The sequence below is a fragment of the Hyaena hyaena genome, unplaced genomic scaffold (genome assembly GCF_003009895.1).
Source record: "Hyaena hyaena isolate Hyena2069 unplaced genomic scaffold, ASM300989v1 scaffold_843, whole genome shotgun sequence".
Taxonomy (NCBI): domain Eukaryota; kingdom Metazoa; phylum Chordata; class Mammalia; order Carnivora; family Hyaenidae; genus Hyaena; species Hyaena hyaena.
The window spans coordinates 587,363-605,008 of NW_024081471.1; the positions used below are offsets into that span (position 1 = coordinate 587,363).

Genomic DNA, 17,646 nt, shown 5'->3' on the forward strand with positions numbered 1-17,646 from the left:
TATCACAAAAATAAGAAAATAAATGTTACCCTTGTTAGGTTCTTTCATGAGTTTTTACTCATGAAATTTTAAAAGATTAAAATAAAGACTACTTTGGGGCGCCTGGGTGGCTTAGTCGGTTAAGCGTCCGACTTTCGCTTAGGTCATGATCTCGCAGTTCGTTGGTTCGAGCCCGGCGTTGGGCTCTATGCTGACAGCAAGCTCAGAGCCTGGAGCCTATTTCAGAGTCTGTATCTCCCTCTCTCTCTGACCCACCCCTGCTCACGCTGTCTCTCTCTGTCTCTCTCCTAGAAATAAATAAAAATTAAAAAATTTAAAAAAATAAAATAAAGACTACTTTCAATTTATTGTATAGTCAATAGCAAATACATTATCCTATACAATTAATTTCACTTAGAGGTGAAGTACTTTGACTTTACAGTTCTAAGTTAAATAACAGTGTTTATTAGTAAAGTCAAAGGCAGAATTTAAACTTTTGTAGCCTCCCACTTAGTCTCAGGCAAAAATACTAAAACATATTGAGAATTTTTGGAGGATTTGTAGGTAATGAAAAAAAGAATATCTTAAGAGAGTTGAGACTCATTTTAAGCAATTCACTTCAGTCTGAGATCTTTATGATGACTGGGCCATTAATAAATTTTTATACAGTAAGCAGACAAAAATTTAGATATATACATTGAATGAGTTTGGGGTGATGTGTTTCTAAATGCTTTATAATTTTTGTAAGAGTTTCTAGACAACAAACAGGTTTTTTGAAGTATTATGAAAGGAGTAAGTAATCTAAAAACATGTAGGGTCAAGGGCATCTGGGTGGTTCAGACAGGTAAGTATCCAACTTTGGCTCAGGTGATGATCTCACGGTCTGTAAGTTGGAGCCCCATATCAGGCTCTGTGCAGACAGCTCAGAGCCTGGCTCCTGCTTTGGATTCTGTGTCTCCCTCTCTCTCTGCCCCTCCCCTGCTCGCTCGCTCTCTCTCTCTCGTAATTAAATAAAGATTAATTTTTTTTAAAACATGTAGGGTCAGTGCAATTTTTTTTCAGATAAATGTCATAAAATGTTTTATTTTAAATCTTTTAAAAAGATTTAAACCTGAAAGAGATGTTTAAGAATTAATCTATTAGATGTCAGATATGAATTCTTACATATCCATTTTAACAAAATTTTTGTATACAGTATTTCTCAATATTTAGACAAGTTTAAAATAAGAGAAGGAAGGAGAGATAAGGGTTTATGCAGAGCACCAGGCTTGTACAAAGCACTGTGATGGTTTTAGCTGAAATGATCATATTAGTAAGGAGTGTCTATTATTTATTAATTATTTTATCACAGTTTTTTGGCCTAAAAATTAAATATGACTTTTATATACATAATTACAAAATGCTAGTTAAAAATAGAAGAATTATCTCATTTCAAAACACATATATTGAATGAAAAATTTCAGTTTAATATCAGCACTACTTTGCAAAATGTATTTCTATGTATTTATTTAAGGAAATGGTAGGAACATATTTATTAATAAAATATTAGCCAACCATTTTAAAGTGGTCTAGCCTCAGTTCATAAGAATGATTCACTAAAGTACAGACTGTTTTGGTTTATAGATATATGCCTTTAATGAAAACTTTTAATAGAAAAGAAACACAGACTAAAAAACAAAACAAAACAAAAAAGGAAGGAAAATAAAAGAAAAAAAACCATTTTTAACACACAGTGGTAAACACATCCTCATATGCATGGGCATTTATGAATCTTCGGCAGATATAAATGTGATTATATAATTAAATTTATAATTGCTGCAATTTACTATTATAGTAATATGTAAGAATTTTCATTTTGAGTGACTTTTCTTAAAAGAATGAAAGCATATTTTAAGGAAAAAAATCTATATCCTATAGACAGGAAAATCTCTACTTATCTATCTATATTTTACAAGTACCTAATAATGACTTCAGAATATGAATTTTTAAATTAGAAATCTACTGAACTCCCTAGTTGTATGCTAGGCCATGATTTAGAATTTCAGGAGGAAAATATTTAAGTAATAACGACGTTGGATAAAATTAAATTGAACATTTAAGTCACAATTTTAAGGAAAACAAATTGAAAAAAAATTAATATTTAATTTTCTTCATTCCTTATTGATAGTGGGAAATCTAGAGAAGTGACATATTTCATCACCCTGTGTTCTTTAGAGCCTGTGATAGTGGCATGCACATATCAGACTTTTCAAATAAATTCACTGGATAAAATGGATTGTTCTTCAAGTCATGGAAAATCCTCTAAAAGTCATAGTATCAAGCTTGCAATCGCATTGAGATACCATATGCCAGTACTTTCACTGTGTCACTATCTGCACAGAGGGTATTCTGCTAATGTGAGTGGCATTTATATTGGTATTACATGACGCATGGCTGATTTTTTACAGTGTAATGTCTGCTGGAATTTAAATGTATAGGATTGCCAGCATGCTGTATGTTTTGTTTTTGTTTCTGTTTTGTTTGTGATCTTCAGAAAGGATTCAAATGTGCAGTCTGCTCTCTCAGGGTCAGTATTTTAAAATTTACATAACTTCCTTAATTGTTTCTCAAAAACACCTTCTGGGAAGTCAAATAACACATTGCAGATTAAGAAATCAAGGTATAGGGGCGCCTGGGTGGCTTAGTCGGTTAAGCGTCCGACTTTCCGACTTTCGCTTAGGTCATGATCTCGCGGTTTGTGGGTTCGAGCCCCGCGTCGGGCTCTGTGCTGACTGCCAGCTCAGAGCCTGGAGCCTGTTTCAGTCTGTGACTCCCTCTCTCTCTGACCCTCCCCTGCTCACGCTGTCTCTCTCTCCTAGAAATAAATAAATAAATAAAAAAAATTAAAAAAAAAAAAAAAAGAAATCAAGGTATAGAAATAATAAACACCTTTACAAAGTTCATGTCCTAAAGAGTGCTGGCAAGGGGGATTCATACTTAAATTTGTCTGATTCCGATATATTTACTCTGCCATCACATTACTTAAAATTGAACAATCAAAGAAAAACAGACACAGACTCCTAAATACAGAGAAAGAACTGCTCATTGCAAGAGAAGAAGGCATGCAGGGTGGGGTGGGTCAGCATTTTGGTGAAACGGATTAAAAAGTACAAACTTCCAATTATAAAATAAATAAGTCACAGAGATGAAAATTGAAGCCTGAGGAATGTAACCACTAATATTATCATAATTTTGTATGATTGCAAATGGTAACTACGCTTATTCTTGTGAGCATTTTGTAATGTATATAATTGCCAAATCACTTTGGTGTACACCTGAAACTAATATAATGTAGTATGTCAATTATATATCAACTAAATCACCGATTTCTAGAAATAAAGCACGAAGACAAAAGTAATAATAGAATATTGCATTAAGAACTTTAGGAACATTCTCTAATTTTTTTCAGAGAAAAATTCTTCCAACACATATGAATGTGTTCACATTTTATAGGTATAGTTACACTCATTTGAAGGGTAACATACTAACCCAAGGGCTGTGTGAAATAAGAAAGAGGAAGCCAAAGGCACTTGCCAGTTTGCTAATTTAGAAATAGCTAATTTTTTTATTGAGCAGAAAGTAGCGGAATGTATGCAGGTAGGCTACAAGTGACTATAAAGCCGTCATGTATTTCCAGCCTCTAATTATATAGAATTAAAGGCACGGTTTTTATAAATCATCTCACATTTAGTAAATAGACAGCAGTTATTCACTTTGCATCAGTAATGACAGTAAGCTTACTCCAGCATTCTGTTCTCCATAACTCCTCATCAGTATCTCCTTCGGTTGCCCTGACAGGAAAGGCACACAGATCATTCATTAGTCCCAACCACACTAAACTTAAGTCAATTCAGCTTCAATTCAGCTTCCCCACAGAACACAAACTGGCATTTGTCTGCCTCTGAACACTGTGCTTTTAGTCATTAAGGGAAGAAATAGTAATTATACATTGAATTGATGACATTTGATAAACTTTGAGTCTATTTCCATCTAGAAGAATTGAATTTCCTGTACTCCAGTATGGAATGAGTGCAAGGCCGTTCCAGTCTAGAAGACCTTGTGAGCAAGACAGAGTGGAGACTATGAGAAGGCAAAGGTTGAAAACAATCCGATACCTAGTTCTTTTGTTGTAGCCTTTTTCACAAGATGTAGTCTTTCCAGAATCCTTTCCTACAAAACAGTTATTTTTATCCCTAATTTCACTAAGCTTGCTTCTAATTCTGCCTGCTTGGAAAATGAGCAGAGAACTATTTACTCAGGGACAATTAAGGCTGCTGATTCTAATGATTAGAGCCAATAAAATTATTCTTGCCTCAGATTTCTAAAACAGATTGCTTTTGTCTGCTCTTAAAAGATGAGCAAGTAGCTAGTTGGGAAACATAAGAATACATGAAGAAAATCAGACATGACATCTAGAATAGAAGAGAGATTTATATAGTGACAATAGTAAGGTCACAGGTAATAAGCCTTGTAAATTGTAGAGCAAGTACATACAATTGTTCTCCTCCATACAAGTCTGATAATCTTAGTAATTATAAATTTTAGAATGATCTTTTAATTCTACAAACATTGGTATTTTCAGTATATTACATTGAATATACACATCAATTTGGTTTTTGTTAAAGTTTATTTTTTGAGAGAGAGCAGAGGAAGGGCAGAGGGAAAGAGAGAGATAGAGATAGCTAGAGAGGCCAGCTTCATGCTATCAGCACTGAGCCCGACATGGGGCTCGATCCCATGAACCTTGAGATCATCACCTGAACTGAAACCAAAAGTTCAATACTTAACCAACTGAGCCACCCAGGTGCCCCAATACGCAAATCAATTGGAAAGGTCGGTTTTATTTGTGTTATTTTTGTCTTCCTAACCACACACATGGTATAGCTCTTCATTTCTTTAGATCTTCTTTAAGGAAGTCTAAGTAAGCTCAACCAATATATCACTTCAGTAAAGTGTTCTGCATATAGGTTTTTCACTTACTTTGTTGGATTTATTTCTAGTTTCCTTATAGCTTTGTTAATTAGCTCTAGTTAGTTTTTCACCATTAAGAGTAATGTACACTGTGGTTTTGTTGTTCTTTGTTTAATGTACCCTTAATGAGTTGGAGAGGGCACATTTCTGTTTCTAGTTCACTCAGAGTTTTTGTTTTTGTTATTTGTTTGCTTTGCTTTGTTTCATTGTGTTTATAATATATGGATATGGTGTTCTGAGTCTGGGTTTTTCCGTATGTGTTGAGGTGATGTTTTTTAATTAATTAATTAATTAATGATGTTAATTAATTAAATTAAATTTTTGAATAATTTTTGTGCTTTTTAAAAGGCCTTCCTCAATTCTTCCTCTGTATTTTCCTTCCTTCCTCTTTTCTTTGTTTCTTCTTTAACACTAAACTAAGTAAGCGTGGAATTAATTGATACAGGGTTTGTTTTTTAATTTTTTTTTTAATTTTTACACACCAGTGTAATGGTTTTGCTACCATCTTGTTTAGGTTGTTTACACCTAAAATCGCTTATGAGTGAGAGTGTCTGGTATTGATATCAACATTTCACAAGCCATTCTAAAACAAGCCTTAGAGTATTTCCTTCTTCCACTGCATTCCTGAAAAAAGACATATAAGACTAAATTGCCCGTTTCTTTAATTTTAGGTAAAATGACCTAGACCTGATGTTTTTCTCTTTAGAAAAAGTATTCTTTTTTTTATATTTATTTATTTTTGAGTTGGGGGGAAGGTCAGAGAGAGAAAGAGAGAGAATCTGAAGCAGGCTCTGTGCTGTCAACACAGTGTGTCAACCCATGAACCGTGAGATCAGGACCTGAGCCAAAATCAAGAGCCAGATGTTTAATGGACTGAGCCAACCAGGCACCCCTAGAAAAAATATACTTTTTATTTTTATTTTGAGAGAGAGAGAATTTGGGAGGGAGAGGGGCAGAGAGAGAGAAGGAGAGAAGGAATATTCAGTGGGTTTCATGCCTAATGTGGAACCTGACAGAGGATTTGATCTCAAGACTGTGAAATCAAGACTTGAGCCAAAATCAAGAGTTGAATGCTTATAGGCTTAGCAACCGAGGTCCCCAGATATAAATTCATAATAATAATAATAATAATAAATTATTTAATGATAATATTTAATAATATTATTAAAGCTTATTTATTCATTTTGAGAGACAGAGAGTACAAGCAGGGGAGGGGCATAGAAGAAAGGGAGAGAGAGAGAATCTGCTGTCAGTTCAGTGAGTGACATAGGGCTTGAACTCAGAAACTGTGAGATCATGACCTGAACCAAAATAAAGAGTTGAACACTTAACTAACTGAGCCATCCATGTACCCTGAAAAATTACTTTTAAATGAAATTTTATTTTCTTTAGTTACTGTAGTACTCCTCAACCTTTCTATTCCTTTAAGAGCTACCTCTGGCACTTTTTATTCCATCCCTATTCCTACTATTTTTAGTGTCTTCCCTCTCTCTATATATATATCTGTATCCATATCCCATTTGTTCTAATGTGGTTAGTTTCTGCCTTCTCATGTTCTGCTTTCATAATTTATAAATATGTCTCGACTTTATCTTTTTTGTAGTCCATTTTTAAATGCAATGGTCTATTTTTATTTTAATTTTGGATTTTTTAAGGATAATAACAGAAAGATCAACAATAAAAATATATATTTAATTTTCCCATTATTAATTCTGCATTTATAGCTTTACCATGTAAACGTCAAATGTTTGTTTTTTTTTTCCATCTCAGAATTAGTTAACTGAAAAATAAGATGTGTTTAAGACTTATTTATAGAGTATTAACTATAATATTTTTGTATCTGCCAGTGTTATATATTAACTTTATGATAAATTCTGATTTGAATTATTTATTCTATATTTCTCCCAAAGTATGACTTAACATCACATGCTACGTGCATCTTTTCTAGAAGAAGAAAATTATCCTGGGGCACCTGGGTGGCTCAGTTGGTTAAGTGTCCAACTGTTGATTTTGGCTAAGGCCATGATCTTACAATCATGATACTGAAACCCATGTCAAGCTTAGCGCAAAGCACAGAGCCTGCTTAGGATCTTTTCTCTGTTTCTCTCTCTCCCTCTGCCCCTTTCCTGCTCATACTCTCTCTTTCTCTCTCTCGAATAAATAAATAAACTTAAAAAAAAGAAGAAAATTATCATTTGTGTAAAAAAAATTGCACTTTTTATTTTCTCCAAATTTATTTAGATGTGAACCCTAGAACTTTTTAAAGATTATGTAATTTTTTTTAACCAGCTGCAATGCTTTTCTTAGATTAACGATAAAACCAATTGTTCATCCCTTAGACTCTGACAGTGTACAATGAATTCTGACAACTTTCTCGCACTCCAGTTCCTGAATAACATGTAATTTCCTTGATATGACAAAATATCATTTTAGCATTCATGTCATGCCTTGGTGTTCATTTTTCATTTTTCTGTAAGTTAATGAGTTCTAGCAATGAATGCCATCATAAAGTTGTCTTTTGCCAAAAGTCCTCTTGCAGCATACAGAGATAGTGACACGCTACAGTATTAAGGAGATTTGTTTTAAACCTGGCCTCCAAAGTGTGCATGGAAATACTAAATATATCCCTGTGTCTTTTTCAGACAATCCTGGTTTGCTGAGCCATGTCACAGTGGGTATTAGAGTTCTGGATGTCAATGACAATCCACCCGAACTTGCCAGGGAATATGATATTGTTGTTTGTGAAAACTCTAAGCCCGGCCAGGTAAGTTAATTGTTTTCTTCCTATCATTGGAATGGAAGAAAAACAAGCAGCTCAATTTCTATTATTTTTACATATAATCCACAAAATCCCTCAGTGTTATTTTTATGCTCAGTGAAAATAATTTTATAAAGCTTTAAGTACCCAATACAGTTTTTGAGAATCCTTGAAAATAAATTTTCTCCAGATCCCAAATGTTATTCACAAAATGAACTCATTTGTGCATATATTCATCACGCCAATAAAATCATATTGGATGCTTTTGAGTGTAGCCCTGTGTTAAGTTGGGAGGAAAATGTGAGCTTTCCTGTCCTAGTGATACTTTGAGCCTAGATTACAGAGAAGAGATTGGTTGGTCTATTTTCAAGGGCCTGCAGGAATGACATGTGTGTGACCATAGGGTAATATTGAAACTAAAAGATGTTAGGTTTTAACAACATGAAGAGTATCTATGTATGAAGGAAGTAGGGACAGTGGAAGAAGGAAAGAAGAACTTGACCTGGGTAGTGAGTCCAGATGAAGCATGGCAGGAAGCTAAAGGAACACTCTTACTCTGAAGGAAGGCCGGTGTGGCAATGGCACATGAGTAAGCAGAAGTCTGGCAGGGAACATACATTTGTGTGTTTTTCTGCTGTATAGCAAATTACACAAACTTAGCTGCTTAAAACCATACTTATTTATGATCTCAGAATTTCTGTAGGTCAGATGTCTGTTCATGGCTTAGCTGGGTCTTTGCAAGGTCTTTCACAAGACTGGAAAAAAGGGTTCCATCAGGACCATGATCTTACCTGAGGCTTGAGTTCTCTTCTGAGCTCACCTGGAAGCATTTGATTACTTGCAGCTATAGACCTCAGAGCTTCAGGATTTTCCTCAGATCCTCGGTATTGCCTAGAGTTTTAGCATGCTGCCCCCAGTTCTTAGTCTATGGGTTTTCCTAATGTGTCCACTTACTTCATCAGACAAGTAAGGAAGATTTGTTAAGTCTGTTACCAACCAGTCTTAGATACTATAATGTAATGTCATATAATCAGGTGAATAGTATATCAGCGCTTTTGCCATATCTGTTGCTCAAGGCAAATCACAGGTCACATCCAGCTTAAAGGGGAAGAGATTACATACAGGCATGAATTCCATGAGAAACACCGTAATGTTTGCACAGGTGAATCTAGATAGAAACAGTGTAGGGTCTAGAGTCCAGCCAAGTCATTCATTTCTCTTTACTGTTTTTGGTAAACCAGAATGACTATAACTATATCATCCACAACTACTTTAAATCATTTTAAAGCTTGTCCTATAATTATACTACTGAGACACTGCCTATGTATTTTCATATGAGAGCTGATCAATACTGTGCTAAAGTAATCATTGCTTATGTTTTATTAATACCCCTCTGAGAAGATACTTATATATATGTAAATGAACAAATCTTTTTTCATAAAGTTTTTTTTCATGTTCATTGCCCACAAGAAAATTAGAAAATATGTTAAGGACAAAGTGGATGAAAATCATACCCTAAAGTCTAAAATACTTACAGTTTATATATTATGTTATGTTATATTATTTTTAATCATATATTAGAATATATCCGTAATTAATATATTAATATACAGCATATAATATATTAAGATGATCCCTTCAGATGGTTAAGTATTTGTGTATATTACCATTTCAAAAACAGCAAGGAGGCACGCCTAGGTGGCTCAATTGGATAAGCATCCGACTTTGGCTCAGGTCATGATCTCACAGTTTGTGGGTTCAAGCCCTGCACAGGGCTCTGTACTGACAGTTCAGAGCTGGGAGCCTGCTTCCAATTCTGTGTCTCCCTCTCTCTCTGCCCCTCCCTGCCTCAACTCTGTCTCTCTCTGTCTCAAAAATAAACAAACATTTAAAAAATTAAAAAATAATAAATAAACACATTTTTTTTAAAAAGCAAGGAATTTTATGGTGCAAACATATTATGATTTATCTACTAAACCCTATTCAATTGTGTCAGAAATCGATGCACACATCCTAAAATTATTTTATTAATATCCATTATAAAAGTACAGATCATGAGAAAAATGTTAAACTTCCAAGTGGAAAATTTAGATCCTAAAAGATTTAGCCACTGAATATGGACTCTCAGTTCTTGATAACAGAAGATTAGCCATACCTAAAGAGAAAATAAGTTAATAAGAAAATAGGTCAGAACAAAATATCTACATCAAAGCATGAAAAGACAAAAAGATAGGAAGTAGAAATAAGTATATGCAAGACTTATGGGACATGCAGACCTAACATACCTTACCCAGCTATTTAAATCTTAGAAGGATATTAAAAAAGAAAATCAGGAAGAAGTAATATTTGAGGAGATAATGGCTGAAAAATTTTCCATAACTATAGCAAACATTGAGTCAAACATTCAAGAAGCATAAGAGAAAAACAAAAATAAAAATTAAGTGACTACACAGATAACTCCATCTATATGTCTTGAGTTAAAAATTAAGAAACAAAATCAGAACATTAAACAGCAAGAGAAAAAAGATGAACTTTTAGGAGGAACAAATGGACCTAGTGGTAGGCAAAGAGTTCTTAGATTTGACACCAAAAGCATAATCTCAAGAGAGATAAAAGTCCGAAAACAATGGAAAGATAAATCCCAACAGTTGCAAAATAATAACTGACAGTCTTGATTTCTTTTTTTTCTACCAAAAATATCCCTCAGAACTAAAGACAAGAAAACTCATAGTTAGGACAACAAAAATGTGAAAATCCTTTATCGCAGGACACAGTCTTAAACTTATATTAAATAAAAACAGAAAAATAACTATACTGGCAGGTTGGAGTCGCAAGCAACCTCCAAGGCAAAGTCATTCAGTATATGTATTCATAAAAACTAAGTTATTCATGAATGAATAGATATCAAAAGAACATTTTCTGGAGTTTACAATATGCATCATATACATGGCAACATGAGATCACAAGTGAGAAAGGCACATAAAGGTAAAATATTCTAAACTCCTTAAATTTGGGATCCTTAAAATTTGAGAAATTTTGCCCCTTAAAATTTGCGAAGTTGATAAACTATGATTTTATAATAGATTTCATATGTCCACAGTGCATGATGTAACCTCTAGATCATCTAATAAAGAAAGTAAAAGAACATGTAACCAACAAGCTAATAGAAATTGTAATAAAGATGCTGAATACTAAAGTCAGCAGTGTTTACATTTCTATTTCTTGACCTTAACTGTGTTCATGAAAGTATTTGTTCACTTTAAAATAATTCATATACTTGCAAAGTTACTGCATGTAAGTTTATCCAGCTGGATTATATTCTACAGTACAAAAATATAGGGAACAAAAAGCCTTTCATGTAGGAGCTATCTTCAGGAATTCTAGTGTTTATGTTTATCCATGCCTGGATGGTTTAGTCGGTTAAGCGCCCAACTTTCGCTTAGGTCATGATCTCGCGGTTCGTGGGTTCGAGCCCCGCGTCGGGCTCTGTGCTGACTGCCAGCTCAGAGCCTGAAGCCTGTTTCAGTCTGTGACTCCCTCTCTCTCTGACCCTCCCCTGCTCACGCTGTCTCTCTCTCTCTCTCCTAGAAATAAATAAAACATTAAAAAAAAAAAAAAAGAATTCGAGGAGTATTTTATTTTTATTGTTTTGTTTATTTTTGAGAGAGAGAGATAGAAAGCATGCGGCTGGGGAGAGGAGGGGAACAGAGAGAGAGAGGCAGAATCCCAAACAGCCTCCTCCGTTATCTTAAGAGGGCTGAACTCACAAAGCAGGAGATTATGACCTGAGCCAAAACCAAGAGTCAGACTCTGAACTGCCTGAGCCACAGAGGTGCCCCTAGAGGGACTATTTTAAACCTAAAAGTTAATACTAATAAAATATGAAGTTTATAACCAATAGTAATTCCAAAATAATCCAGAAATTCCTGTGAAGTTTGTAAAACTCAAATTTGGAATGACAAATTCTCATATTTGCTACAGATACATACATGGTCTCTTAAAACAATAAGGCAAAATAAGATAAAAGTTGTAGTATACAAAATTCTAGTAGCTAGGTAGAGGTCAGGCAATTAAAAAAATCAAGAAATAAGACAAAAATAAATATAGAATAAGTGGAAAAAATAGAAAATTAAAATGATGTAAATTTAATGTATACATTAGTATTTATGTTGAAATAAAGTAACATAAATACTCAAACTAAAGGATGTATATTGTCAAAATAGATAAGAAAAAATCATTTAAATGTTGTTCGTAGGTGGTGTAAGATCAACATAATAGAGGAAAAGAATTTGAAAGAAAACATATAGAAAGACATACCAGATAAGTACTTCAATATGTATACTTGGAGATATATTCACCCAACTACACACACACACACACACACACACACACACACACACACATACATTTCATCAAAAGAGCATTACTAGATATAAAGAGACATATAGATAGGGATGAAAACAGTTTATGCAGATAGAAAAAACAATTTTATATTTATATATACTTATCAATGTTGCCTCAAAATGAACACAGCAAAAAAGTGATAAAAATATTTAAAAAATAGATTATTCCATTATTGTATTGGGAGTTTAGTATGCTTTTACCAGAAACTGATAAACTAATTACATAAAATTTTGGTAAGCATGCTGAAGATTGGACACAACAATTAACAAACTTAAATGTTTGACATATATAGACTAACACACTGAACAAATTCAGATCATGCATTCTTTCCAAACTTAGAAAAATATTGAACAAAAAATTGTTGTATGCAGGGCCACAAAGCAAGTATTAGTAATTTGCCAAGGATTGGCCTCATTATTTTCTGTATGACAAGGAAATAAAGCTAAATGCAAAGAAGCTCATTCAAAAGTATTGCTAGAAAAAAAAGTCATTGGAAATAAGGGCATCTCTAAACAAGCTAAGAAACACTTGACAAATAAAAATTAAAAATATTTCATTGGAATGATTGGGAAAATACACTATATTAAAAAAGAAAAAAGGTGGAATCTATTTTCTACTTATATTATGATGAGAATATAATTTTAGTATTAAAATCTGGCAAGGATATATTTTGAATTATAGGTATACTCTCATGAACATAGAAATATGATATGACATGTTGTCAGATAATACAGGAAACATAATGTTTTCCAATGAAAAGGAAAAATATTAAAAATCATTGCAATAGCTGTAATCAAAGCTTTTGATAAAGTTCAAAGTCCAATAATAATAACAATAACAACAACAATAATACTACTGTGCATTTGTATAATTTGTAGATAAAATTAATATATTTACTAAATATAAGGTCAATATAAATGTGTTTCTTATATTTCTTTATATCACCAACAATTAGAGAATAAAACTTGGGGCGCCTGGGTGGCTTAGTCGGTTAAGCATCCGACTTTCGCTTAGGTCATGATCTCGCGGTTCGTGGGTTCGAGCCCAGCGTCAGGCTCTGTGCTGACTGCCAGCTAAGAGACTGGAGCCTGTTTCAGTCTGTGACTCCCTCTCTCTCTGACCCTCCCCTGCTCAAGCTGTCTCTCTCTCTCTCTCTCTCCTAGAAATAAATAAAACATTTAAAAAAAGAAAAGAAAACTTAACCACTATGCCATTTAATATCTCTTTTTAAATTTAAAAATTTTTTTTTATTTTTTATTTTTTTATTTCCGAGAGAGAGAGAGACAGCATGAGCAGGGGAGAGTCAGAGAGAGAGAGGGAGATACAGAATCTGAAGCAGGCTCCATGCTCTGAGGTAGCTGTCAGCACAGAGCCTGATGCAGCGCTCGAACCCAGGAACCTTGAGATCATGATCTGAGCAGAAGTCGAACGATTAACCGACTGAGACACCCACGCACCCTTGCCATTTAATATCTCATTAAAAAATAAAATTCTTAGAAATAAATATTACCTTTCTTAGGTATCTATCACCTAATCGATAAATAGTAACCTTCAGTAAACTTAGGTTATTTCCGTCACCTTATCTTTGTTTCTTTGGTTTGTAGGCTATTCAGAGAATTCAAAATTGGATTATTTGAAATGTGACCTAAAGATTTAAAAATCCAAATACAAAGTAATGATGGCATCAGCCATTTTTAGATTTTTTTCCTTTTAGATAATATATTTCTTTTTTTGTTTTTCAAGGTAGTCTCAAAATGTATAGGATACAGTGAAAAGTTGTACTAGGAGAAACTCATACTTGCTAGTCTATAACAACCTTTGCAGGTGAAACCATCAAAAATGTGGACAAACAGTACGGAGTCCTTGCTCTTGGATGAGTTGATTTTGCTCCTGCGAATGTGAACATTCGCTCCCAGATCTAAAACACTAGTACCAGTTTCCTGACTTGAACTCTCTTCATATTGGCCAGTGACCTTGACCTTTTCCACTGACCTCCCATATGTTGTACCTTTTGTTGATGTGAAAGCTTATTCAGGCATTCCCTCCAGGTCATGCTCTCCAGTCATTCCATTTTGCTAGTCTGGGTCCTCTGTTTTACCCTCTATACTGACTACCTAAGCTCTATGGTAGTTCTAAGAAATGATTTGGATGACATTGATAAATGCTTTCTTCATCTCTAAAATGAAGAAAATTGTCACAATGTCAGGACCCTTCCAAGCCGGAGATTTTATGAGTATATGCCTAGATGACTCTCAGATTCCTTTAAATGTGGATTACCTTAGTTTCTCAGCATGAAAAAATATTGCATTTTTAGAGAAGGCTAAATTTGTAAGAAAATGTATCTTTATTTTCTGGGTTTCATAAACCATTTATATAGTATTTTCCTTTTATTCATAGAACTAGTACTGTTTTCAGAAAGCAATCGATCACTAGACTTAGCAACCCTAAGTTCTAATGTGTATTGATTTTGTTATGTGATTCTGTTTATTATCCTTTAAAGACTATACTCAGATCTAGCATCATTGTTGTCTTTAATATTATACGATTTTAGAAGTCACTTTAAGATAGGTGGATTCTTTATATTGCTTAAGTATTTGTTTCCCCAAACATTTCTTTCACAAAATGAATTAAAACTTTTTTTTTTTTTTTTTTTTACTAAGGGAAAAAAGTCATTTGGAAATATTATTGGGGCACCTGCGTGGCTCAGTCAGTTGAGCGTCTGACTTCAGCTCAGGTCATGATCTCACAGTCCATGAGTTCGAGCCCTGCTTCAAGCTCTGTGCTGACAGCTCAGAGCCTGGGTTCTACTTCAGATTCTGTGTCTCCTTCACTTTCTGCTCCTCCCTCACTTGTACTCTGTCTCTCTCTCTCGAAAATGAATAAATATTAAAATAATTTAAAAAGAAAATAGTGTTTATTACACCCTTATTTAAACAAACCATTGCCAATCAGTGTGGTCAATTTGTATGATTAACCTATTACAAGGGAAATGGTCTGCATCTTTCTCTTGTTTAATTTTGCAGCCTTTGGTTCATTTAACCTTATGTTTGTAGCATTTCTGGAGAAACTTTGTGTGTTTTGATGCAGAGTAGGAATAGGGAACTCTATTTAAATAATGATTTGTGAAATAAGGTTTCTGAAGCATATTTATATTGCCTAGCTGTACAGCGGCTCCTCTTTCTATAACAATCGCTTTTAGAATTACAGACATTTTTATTATGGATGCTGTGCCTCTAAATATAACAGCATGTGGCCATGGCAAAGAGATTTGTCTTTTGTGAAGCAGAGGTTTAAACCACATATAACAGCAGAGTTCAGGTTGATTCAGTTATCAATATATCTGAAATGCAACAATATATTTCTCTGAGTTCATATATTTCCCTGTTCTGAAAAAAAATCTTAAGGTACCTTGCATGAAAATAAATATTAAGAGGAAAATCATGCATGCATGAAATTTGAAGTCAGTTCCCCAAGTAAGTGAATTCAAAATAAATGAGATGGGCCTACACGTAGCAACTGAAACATAAATGATGAGGATACTTTCTATCTTATTTATCCTGAATGTTTCCTCTCTGTGGACATGTGTGCATGTGTATTTCATTAGAAGTAAACTTAGGAAACATAACATATATTAAAAAAAAGTTGTATTACCTGACATGAGCCTCCCTCCATCACGTCAATTATTAACTATATAGCTTTGTATGAAAAAAGTACCTAGATCAGTAGACATTTTACACTTAGAGTTCACAAAGATCAAGCTCATTGAACTAACAAAGGTAGGTATTGTTATTAAATAAATATCTGCTGCCATTTGAGATTATATTATAAATCAAATTCATTGATTACTTTAAAGAAAATACAGCATGTTCCATCAAACATTCTTTTACTTTAAATGTTTAGTTAGGACTAGCTCATTTACCTAACAGAAGACTACATTACTTGTGTAAATCTATGACTCTGACTAGTTTGATTTTTTCCCCTAATAAAGTACCCAAGAAGTAACACATTTATACGGAGATATATTTATTTGATATCCCTTTCCATTTTCTAGAATAAATCTGTAACTGTTTCTCTCAGATCTTTCAAAATAATCAAAGACTTTATGTACTAATTACATAATATGCATATGATAGGAATCATCTAAGTTCAGTTAGAAGGAATGAGAGATGGAAAACAAATTTTTATGGATTGAATATCATCAACAAATTGCACAAACGGAAGGCACAGGTAGCAGAGTGTAGATAACTCGTAACTGACAAAAGAGTAGAAACTATTTATGACAGTTACAGGGCACTTACCTAGGTGTCTGCCAGAAAGTTAACTTTTCAAAAAATCACAAATGTATTAACTTCTTTTTTTTCAGTTTATTTATATTTTGAGAGAAAGAAGGAGCATGCACACAAGCAGGGGAGAAACAGAGGGTGGAAGGGAGGGAGGGAGGGAGAGAGAGAGGGGAGAGAGAGAGAGAGAGAGAGAATCTCCAGAAGGCTCTGCACTGTTAGCACTGTCAGTGCAGAGCCCTATGCCGGACTCAATCTCACTAACCCTGAGATCATGTATTAAGCTGAAATCAAGAGTCAAACACTTAACCTCTTAACCGAATGAGACACTCAGGCGCCCCAAACATGTTAACTTCTAAGATGGGAAGTCCAAGGAAACAATAAATGGAAATTATTTCGTACTGAAATAAAAAAGGTTATTAGTAAACAGAAAAATTGAATATACCCTCTTGCATCAAGAGACTATCTCAGAGTTCTAGATAAAAGTAGAGCAACATTCTATGTTTTGGGAAGTATTTTTCAGAAGTATTCTGGGAAAATATTTAAGTATAGACACGTGAGGAAGAATTCGGTAAGAATTCAAGCTGAACGGTTCCTTCTTAAACAAAATGTGGTAATCAGCTCATCATTTGCCATGTACATAAGATCGAGAAATCTATGAGGAAAACAAATTTGCTACAGTGAACTTCCTGGAAAAGGCAGATTTAAAATTACTGGTATAAAAATGGAAAGTGCATTTTACTAAAGATAACAGTAAAACAGTAAAGATAAAATATGAATTATATCAGTGTTCAACAAATAGAATAAGCTCATTTATAAACATATTAAGGACATTTAAAATTATGTATAATTTCAAATGAGAAGAAAATTACTGTCCCAAAGAAGTAAAAGAGAAAACATAAAATAAATTAGTTGGTTTAAATTGTGTTCTCTGCCACTTCCTTCCAGAATCACAGTCTAGTATAAGAAATGAATTTGCTAATGTGTCTGTATGTTTGAGGTATCATCAAGAAAATAGGGTTGAGAATTAAAGAATGACAATGAACAAAGAATTGGGGAGATAGTACATTTCTTTTCCAAAAGAAAAAAAAATGGATATTTACGTTAGGTAACCCGTAAAACAATCTTGAAAGTTTGATATTTTTATTTCAGTTTTGTATTAAGTACCTGACATGCGCAGAATGTAGGTGTTCTTCAGATGTGACCTCCATGGAG

The 17,646-nt window shown here is 33.8% G+C and overlaps 1 protein-coding gene across 3 annotated transcripts in view; it reads left to right on the forward strand.

The window, feature by feature from the left end:
• The window catches only part of CDH18 (cadherin 18), a 603,216-nt gene that overhangs the window by 551,989 nt on the left and 33,581 nt on the right, over positions 1-17,646 (forward strand). For all 3 annotated transcript variants that reach the window (XM_039219788.1, XM_039219789.1, XM_039219790.1), the window contains exon 9: positions 7,632-7,753. In XM_039219788.1, the coding sequence (XP_039075719.1) occupies positions 7,632-7,753 (122 nt within the window). The remainder of the gene's footprint in view (positions 1-7,631; positions 7,754-17,646) is intronic.